The 9,276-nt window shown below is 34.1% G+C and overlaps 1 protein-coding gene and 1 long non-coding RNA gene across 2 annotated transcripts; both read left to right on the forward strand.

The window, feature by feature from the left end:
• The first annotated feature begins 3,557 nt into the window (after positions 1 to 3,557).
• LOC114404554 lies at positions 3,558 to 3,945 on the forward strand. The gene is made up of 3 exons (XR_003665035.1): positions 3,558 to 3,574; positions 3,681 to 3,808; positions 3,892 to 3,945. It is a non-coding gene; the product is annotated as an uncharacterized LOC114404554 (long non-coding RNA).
• An 852-nt stretch (positions 3,946 to 4,797) lies between these two features.
• On the forward strand, positions 4,798 to 7,028 carry LOC114404579 (importin-5-like). The gene is made up of 7 exons (XM_028367481.1): positions 4,798 to 4,826; positions 5,288 to 5,372; positions 5,456 to 5,522; positions 5,608 to 5,744; positions 6,548 to 6,639; positions 6,767 to 6,833; positions 6,928 to 7,028. Exons 1-7 carry the CDS (start codon positions 4,798 to 4,800, stop codon positions 6,961 to 6,963), a joined length of 513 nt encoding a protein of 170 aa, XP_028223282.1. The 3' UTR covers positions 6,964 to 7,028.
• Positions 7,029 to 9,276: the final 2,248 nt, after the last annotated feature.

Raw genomic sequence — 9,276 nt, forward strand, 5'->3', positions numbered from 1 at the left:
ATAGATTCCCTTAACAATGAACTTCTTAAATATTAATTCAAATAAAACAATTTGAATATGAATGTAAAGCAATAATAAACAAAGGAGATTAAGGGAAGAGAAAGTGCAAACTCAGATTTATACTGGTTCGGCCACACCCTTGTGCCTACGTCCAGTCCCCAAGCAACCCGCTTGAGAGTTCCACTATCTTGTAAATTCCTTTTACAAGTTCTAAACACACAAGGACAATCCTTCCTTTGTGTTTAGAATTCCTTTACAACAAGAGACCCACAGTCTCTTAATCCCTTAGAGAATGAGTAGAAGAAGAAGAATGAATCTCTCTAGAAAGAGATAGATTTTACAGATTGAGCGCTCAAATAATTCCTTAATGAATTGCAATTGAATTGGCCAAGGAATTCTTAAGAGGATAAAATGAATTTGCTCTCTGAGAGGATAAACACTTTTTGTTCTGAAAAACTCTGTCAAAATCGTGTCTCAAGTCACACATATATAGGCCTATGATAGCCATTCAATAACCACATGAAAGGATGTGACTGTTGAGAATGTTTTCTGAAAAACTCCTCTGGTAATCGATTACAATAAGTGTGTAATCGATTACACTCTTTAGAATTTGAATTAAAACGTTCAGAAACTGCTAGTAATCGATTACCATATATGTGTAATCGATTACACAGTGCAAATTTTGAATTCAAATTTTAATAGCTGTTGTAAATCAGTTTCGACCACTGGTAATCGATTACATCCTCTGGTAATCGATTACCAGAGAGTAAATTTGTTGAAAAACACTTTTTTTAACTTAAAATTCTTGGCCAAACCTTTTGCTAATCCAATTGGAATTCCCTTCCATTTTAATATCCTTTCTAAGACTCTATAGACTGTCTTGATCATCCATCTTGATTATCTCTAATTGCTTTGTCTTGAGTAAATCTTTGAGAAGCATATGATTCATGTAATCCTTTGGCATCATCAAAACATTCATCTTGATCCTTTATTCTACAGAAAAAAGGAGAGAAGTTGAACTTTGAGTTGTGTCTCACAAGACTCTCATTCATCAAAGTTACAACAAGTGTTACACATGCTTCTATTTATAGACTAGGTAGCTTCCTTGAGAAGCTTTCTTGAGAAAACTTCCTTGAGAAGCTAGAGCTTAACTACACACACCCCTCTCATAACTAAGCTCACCTCCTTGAGAAGCTTCCTTAAGAAGATTCCTAAAGAAGATTGAGCTTAGCTACACATACATCTCTAATAGCTAAGCTCACCTCCTTGAGATGAGAAGCTAGAGCTTAGCTACACACCCCCTATAATAGCTAAGCTCACCCCCATGACAAAAAACATGAAAATACAAAAAAAAGTCCTTACTACAAAAACTACTCAAAATGCCCCGAAATACAAAGCTAAAACCCTATACTATTAGAATGGCCAAAATATAAGGCCCAGACGAAGGAAATACCTATTCTAATATTTACAAAGATAAGCGGGCTCATACTTAGCTCATGGGCTCGAAATCTACCCTAAGGCTCATGAGAACCCTAGGGCCTTCCCTTGGATCTCTAGCCCAATCTACTTGGAGTCTTCTACCCAATGCCCTTGCGGGGTAGGATTGCATCAAAAAGGATAGGCATTAAGACTAGTGTGTTGGAGGAGAAGGCCACTACTTGTAACATGCTATGTTGTTATGCTGATGAGTTGAAGGAAGGATTTTTTCCTTGGATTGACTAGGTTGACTTTTATATTTTGTTGGCATTTTCCAGTCCAGAATATTTTATAGGCTAACTTTGGAATTATCTAGGTTGCTTTCACATTGGTTCCTCTTCTTAAATTTTACTTCCATGAAGAAGTTAGTGTAGAAGCAAAGCTTCATGGTGAATGTGATTCAAAGGTGTTTTGATGATAACAATGATGACAACAAAAGATGATGACAAAGGTGATGAACAAAAAGCTCAAAGATCAAAGAACAACTCAAGTGAATCAAAGAACATCTCAAGTGAATCAAGAACAAGTCAAGAGTTCAAGAATCAAGAGGAATTCAAGACTCAAGAAGAAAGCCTAGAATCAAGAATCAAGATTCAAGATTCAAGATTCAAGATTCAAGATTCAAGATCTCAAGAATCAAGATCAAGATTCAAGACTCAAGATTCAAGAATGAAGAAAAGACTCAATCAAGATAAGTATTAAAAAGTTTTTTCAAAACTTTGAATAGCACATGAGTTTTTGACAAAACCTTTACCAAAGAGTTTTTACTCTCTGGTAATCGATTACCATATTGGTGTAATCGATTACCAGTAGCAAAATGAGTTTGAAAAAGTTTTCAAACTGAATTTACAACGTTTCAATTATTTTCAAAAGGCTGTAATCGATTACAATGATTTGGTAATCGATTACCAGTGCCCTTGAATGTTGAAATTCAAATTTAAATGTGAAGAGTCACATCCTTTCACTTAAAAGCCTTGTGTAATCGATTACACTAATTTGGTAAATGATTACCAGTGACTGTTTCTGAAAAAATCAAAAGATGTAACTCTTCAAAAAGGTTTTGACTTTTTCAAATTGGTTTTAAGTTTTTCTAAAAGTTATAACTCTTCTAAATGGTCTTCTTGACCAGACATGAAGAGTCTATAAAAGCAAGGCTTTGTTTTTCATTTCAAGAATATAAAAAAACACTTATTTCATACAATCCTTTACAAGCCTTGAATCTCTTTGAACTTCTTCTTCTTCTTTGTACCAAAAGCTTTCTGAAGTTTTCTAGTTTTCCAAACCTTGAAAACTTGTGCTATTCATCTTTTCATTCTCTTCTCCCTTTGCCAAAAAGAATTCGCCAAGGACTAACCGCCTGAATTCTTTTTGTGTCTCTCTTCTCCCTTTTCCAAAAGAACAAAGGACTAACCGCCTGAATTCTTTTGTGTCTCCCTTCTCCCTTGTCAAAGAATTCAAAATGACACAGTCTGAGAATTCTTTTGATTCTTCCCTTTCCCTAATACAAAAGTGTTCAAAGGACTAACCGCCTGAGAATTCTTTTGTATCCCCATTCACAAAGTATGAAAGGTTTAACAGCCTGAGATCTTTGTCTTAACACATTGGAGGGTACATCCTTTGTGGTACAAGTAGAGGGTACATCTACTTGGGTTGTTGACTGAGAACAAGAGAGGGTACATCTCTTGTGGATCAGTTCTAGTGGAGGGTACATCCACTAGATTCAAAGAGAACAAGGGAGGGTACATCCCTTGTGGATCTTTGCTTGAAAAAGGATTTTTACAAGGTTGAAAGAAATCTCAAGGACAGCAGGTCACTTGGGGACTAGATGTAGGCACGGGTTGTTGCCGAACCAGTATAAAAACTCTTGTGTGTTTGTTTCATTCTTCCCTACTCTTTTACTTTCCGCTGTGCATTTATTTTCCGCTTTTACTTTCTGTTAAGTTTCTCTTCTACTCCTCATTCTCTTCACAATTTAGTAAAACCCTTAAAAGAGTAATTTTTTAATTGGTAAAGGTTTAGGAATAATTAATTCAACCCCCCCCCTTCTTAATTATTCTGAGGCCACTTGATCCAACAGTTAGGAAGGCAGCAGTTTCAGGTATTTTCTTGGCTCTGTAAGAACCAAAATCTCACTTGTAGTTTGTTTATTTCCAGTAGCCCTTTTTGATTTTTTTTAAATATTCACCTGTCTGCTTTGTTTATAGCCATGCCGGAACTATTGTCCTCGGCAAAATCAGCTGTAGTGAAGGGACAATCACAAGGTCGTGATGAGACTTATGTGAAACAGCTTTCTGATTATATAATACCAAATTTGGTGGAGGCTTTACACAAGGTTAAAGTCCTGCCTATCTACTATGGTGTCTATTCTGCAAATTTTTTGGCTTTGTATCAATATATATTTTTGCTGTCTTCCAGGAGCCAGAAGTAGAAATTTGTGCAAGCATGTTGGATGCATTGAATGAATGCATAAATGTTTGTAACATTCATCTATCTGGATGGAAGATTTGTACACTCATCTTTTTATTGGAATTATGTTACAATTCCGATATATATAATCTTATTTACCTTATCTCAAATAATTATGTAAGTGAAGGAAAAATTGATACCCAAAATGATTTATGGGAGAAAATTATGTCCATGAGGTGTGGTCTGGCTCTGTAATGTTGTGTCTTGGATTATATAGAATAGAATTTGTGTATTACAAGATGGTGAAATGTAGCATGGATTGAATAATTAGGGAAATTTTTTTCTGACTTTTTGCAAGAGGATATTAATGGCGTGGTTACTTATTCTTGCTCATTTTATGCAGTGCCTATAAAGTATAAACATCATAAAATACAGATTATTCTTTTGCAACACTCATGTAAGAATCGGTAAGGGAGAAAGGAAAGGGAAGAAATTGAGCACATGTGAGAGAGGGACAGAAAAGGGTAGAAATGGAGAAGAAAGAGAGGGGGGAGTACAGTTTGGATGGAGAAACAACTATAAGCAATTTTTCAGTTCTCAAATCAAGTTTAAGTTTCCCAAAACTCGGTACATGCGATTTAGGCATAGATTGATAACTAGGCCATCCAGAATTACTAAAAATTCAAAATAATGCTAATTTACTAAAGGCTCAGTCCTCATTATGTACCCCATTTTCGGTTTTAGTCCTTACAAAAAATTCTTCAGTTTTAATCCCTGAAAAATAGGATTTTTTGCTTTTGGTCCTTGTTGACTTTTGTCCCTGTAGTATTTTCCATGTTGAATTAATCCATGTAGTATTGCCTTGTTAAATTAATCCCTGTAATATGTTTCCTATTTGTATGTACTAGCACTATTATGACACTGCTTCCTCCTGAAATGTTATTGTATGAAATTATGTGTTTTTATTAATGGAACTTGTTGATGTGCTAACTCCCCCTCCCTGGTCCACAAGTAAAATAATTTGGATTGTTGACAGTTGCTAATTTATTACCAATCTGCTTGCTAATATGTATGTGACTACACACTTTTTAAGTTTTGTACAGGTGGCCATTGCTTAGACATATTTGCCATTCTGTTTTTTGATCCAATTCCCCTTCTCCCTTATTGATATTCAATAATCAGGGTAAAGACAAAACCTCAGAGTAAAGGAGAATTGCCATTTTTATATTTGATGATGTTGCTGAGCATGGTCGTGAAGCCGCTCTTAAGTAAGATCTCTCTCCTTTTTGGGGTCCCCTTTTCTTTTGTTCTTATTGTTGATTGTCTGCAATTTCATGCATAAAATTATTTTATTCCCTTTACTCTGAATGATTGTTCTAAATGTTTTTTTATGTTGTTGCTACAGATATTATGATTCTTTTCTTCCATTCTTACTCGAAGCTTGCAACGATGAATATCCCGATGTTCGACATGTTCATTGCCCCATCTTGGTTTATTATATTTTAATGTTGCTTATTCAGTTTTGGGACATAATTGAGGCACTATTTAACAAAACAATTAAATTTCTTTGCAGGCTGTTATTTATGGTGTTGGTGTTTGTGCTGAGTTTGGTGGATCTGTTTTCAACCCCCTTGTTGGAGGTTAGTTGCACAATACCATTTGCTTATTTTTTTGTCATGCCTTACTATATATATTTTTTGGATAAATTTTTCTGTTCTATTGCAGAGGCACTTTCAAGGTTAGATGTTGTGATAAGGCATCCAAATGCACTACATGCTGATAACATAATAGCATATGACAATGTCGTCTCAGCTCTTGGAAAAATATGCCAATTCCATCGTGATAGCATAAATGCAGCACAGGTATTTTACAATTTGGTGCTCCATGTCTCCGCAGTCTTTTAAAATGTTGTTCTTGTTTACCTAATCTTGCTTGTGATCCCAATGTCATTTGAAAAAGTATAGGTTGGTAGTCAAGTGCTTGGGTTAGTATTTTTTAATGCCACTGCATCTCATAATGTTTTTTTTTTGTTTTGTTTTGTTTTTTATCATTAGAGTATGGTTTTGACTTTTATCCAGATGGAATCCTGATAATCTGGAGGGCTGTCATCTTTCATCCTTTGCTGAAATTACTTTGGGGCTTCTTAGGCAGGCTCTGTTTTCTCCAGCGGTGGAAAAACTGCTGCTTGGGATTTGTTGTTTCTGGATACACACACAGACAACTATTAATATTTTCGTGAATAATTAAATTAAAGACTTTGAACTCTATTTTGCGTGGTAGTTGTTGATAGAATAGAAAAGATTATGGTTTCTATATTAAGTTTATTCAATCCCTAAACAGCTAAACCTAAGGATTAAGGTATTTAATTTTCTACTGTTATAAATTCTTGAGGCTTAGAGAAGAATTTGCCCAAGTTATTCACATTAGAAAAACTCTTCTTCAAGTCCAGTAATTGATTATGGGATGAATTCTATTCATAATTTGTTATTATCAATCACTTGCTGGGTTCTCTGAAATTCATAGGCTGCAAATCTTGGTTTTAGGTTAAGATGGGTACTGAGTTCTGACACTGATTTTTTAAATCCTTATGGAAATGAAAGTTTAGAGAAAAATCCTCTGCCTATGTTTTTTATTTCTAACTTCAATCATTATTGCTTGATATCAGGTTGTTCCTGCCTGGCTAAGTTGCTTGCCTATAAAAGGTGATTTAATTGAAGCTAAGGTTGTGCATGACCAACTTTGTTCAATGGTTGAAAGGTAGGATTATGATCCCGAACATGTTTTTTTTTGTTGTTATTTACCTAACCTGCTTCCTCTTGTTCCTGTTGCTTGTTGACTTCAATATTCGGCATATGTATTGATACACACTTCCATTCAATTTCAGATCTGATAGAGAACTTATAGGTCCCAACAATCAATATCTTTCCAAAATTGTTGCAGTTTTTGCCGAGGTACTTTCAATGCTAGTTCTCTTAGTTACTGCTGTCAGATTCTGGATCCACTTTTCCCTTATAAAATGTTTGTTTTGCATCGACTATGATGTAGATTTTATGTGCGGGAAATGATTTGGCAACCGAATAGACTGTTAGTAGGATGATTAATTTATTGAGGCAGTTTGCATGAAAAGACAAGAGGTTTGGATGACACGGGTTTTCAAATTGAATCAGTTTGCATGATTATATTGCTGGTCATATTATTCTTAATGATAAGCTTTTGAGGAAGTAATCTAGTCATTATTTTTTTCTTTCATTTTCATAAAATATGAGTTAGATAATGATATGAGGAAGTGCAAGGAAGAGTTCAAAGAGTTTGAGAGGCAGGATGTGAAGTATCGAGAGGATTTTAAGCACGTGAATCAGAAGATCAAAAAGCTTGAGGATAAAGTAGAAAAGGTAGAGGGAAGTCATAGTTTATGGCAACTGAAAGTAAAAGTATGTGTTAATGAGACATCTTATCCTTTTGTATATACTTTCTATATCATGATTCATAAAAAATTGAAGCCCTTATAAAAGAGGGTGAGGAATCAACTGTTCTGATACCAAAACTTGAGGACAATATCCCAAAATTGCAAAAGTTGTTGCTTGATGAGGATAAGGTCTTAGAAGAAATCACAGAGAGTTCCAAAGGTGAAGTCTTTTCTTTTTTATATCCAACAATATATTAGAAGTTGCTTTTAATTAAATTTGCTTTGCTTAAGTGGTGATGCATCTCCAATCGTTATACCTTAGTCAAAACCTCTTTAAAACTTTTTTGATACTTAAGTTGTTAAGCATTCTTCCTTGCAGTTGCAACTTTTCATTTTCCATTCTATTTTACCATTGAAGTGCTTAGTCAAGTTAGGTTCCTTATTCTAATAGCAGATAATCATGACTCTCTGTATATATATGTATATATATTGGCATGATTTATTTCAAAATATGTTCTTATATTTTTCATTTTAGTCAACTGTATATAATTATCTCAAGGACTAAATTGTTTTTTTGTTGTTATTGTCTGGGATGCATCAAGCTGATTTTCAGTGTTTTTGGTTGTGGTAGCTGGTCTTTATTTGTTTAATATTATCTACCATGTAGACAAATGGAGCTAATATCCTATGTGCTATAGAGGGTTTTTAGCTACTTGTATTTTTTTTCCTTTGTTAACCCTGTCATTGACTGGTAAGCAGTTGAAACTGAGAAATACCGCTCAGAGCTTGCTAAAGTTCGTGCTGAGCTTGAACCTTGGGAAAAAGATTTGATTGAGCACAATGGAAAACTTGAAGTTGCATGTACAGAGGCTAAGCTTCTAAATGATAAGGTGAGAATGACTTCTCTTACTTTCAAGTGCTATTGCTCTGTCCATGCCATCAAATTACTAATCCCCTTTGCTGTTAGCCTGTATAATTTAAATTTCATCTGTGTTATGATATTTTCCACATTTTATGTCCTTGTTATGCATTTAACAAATATAAACCTAAATACCCAAAAAAAAACAGTGGCTCCCTGAAGCTAGCTTAGTCATAAGATGATATCTTAGTTTCTTCCAGATATAACAGTTCACCCTGATAAGCAACAACAAAGCCAAAAAAGGGTTAAACTCAAAAAATGGAATACATAGAAAACTAGTAACACAAACCAAAGTTTCTGCTTCACTTTAATTAAGAGGGCATCTTTCTGACATGCATGCTCGAGATTCTTGGGGGATGCACTTATTTATTAAGGTACTATCAAGAAATAATTTAATTAATTAAAATGTAAAAATTAAAAGAAATAAACATATGCAAAATTTAGGATTAGACAAAAATTGCGAAGTTTCTAACATGTGGGTACTAAAATTGCTGGAAAAGAATAGGGGGGCAAAAATTGTGGATAAGGAATTAAAGGGGGTCTAAAATTGCAATTTAGCCTCAATACTATTAATTTTATCTTTATCAATACTCTACTTTGTATGTAATCAACGCATTCCATTAGTTTAACTTCTTACAAATCTTTGCAGCAAAATATGATGTTGCAATATCAACAGCATGTCATGGACTTGATTATATTGTGGTGGAAACAACTAATGCAGCTCAAGCATGTGTTGAGTTACTTCGTAGAGAGAATCTTGGTGTTGCTACTTTCATGATATTGGTATTTTTTTATTTTTAATATTAATCAACTTGTTTTTGTCTCTAAATGGCTGTTTAATATTTTGAATGGCATGAATTAAATATGTTCACTTTTACTTCTGGACCCTTGGATTTGTATAACTGTGACTGAGTTCATGCTCTACGATATATTTGCTAATTTAAGGACATGTTGGTATAAGAGTGTTTTTTGTTTCAATTTTTGTTTATTTTCACCTATAGTGACAAAAATGTGATAACAATTTCACCATTTTTTGTTTTTAAAGATTTTATATGAAAATGGTGAAATC

Source organism: Glycine soja, unplaced genomic scaffold, assembly GCF_004193775.1.
Source record: "Glycine soja cultivar W05 unplaced genomic scaffold, ASM419377v2 tig00104511_1_pilon_84547_1256723, whole genome shotgun sequence".
In the NCBI taxonomy this organism is placed as follows: domain Eukaryota; kingdom Viridiplantae; phylum Streptophyta; class Magnoliopsida; order Fabales; family Fabaceae; genus Glycine; species Glycine soja.

Bases quoted from the DNA above. Each gene is read 5' to 3' on its own strand.
- LOC114404579 (XM_028367481.1), top strand. From the start codon at position 4,798: ATGACACTGCTTCCTCCTGAAATGTTATT. The intron at 5,745-6,547 runs GTATTTTACAAT...GCTTGATATCAG, and splicing joins ATAGCATAAATGCAGCACAG to GTTGTTCCTGCCTGGCTAAG. The intron at 6,640-6,766 runs GTAGGATTATGA...ATTCAATTTCAG, and splicing joins CTTTGTTCAATGGTTGAAAG to ATCTGATAGAGAACTTATAG.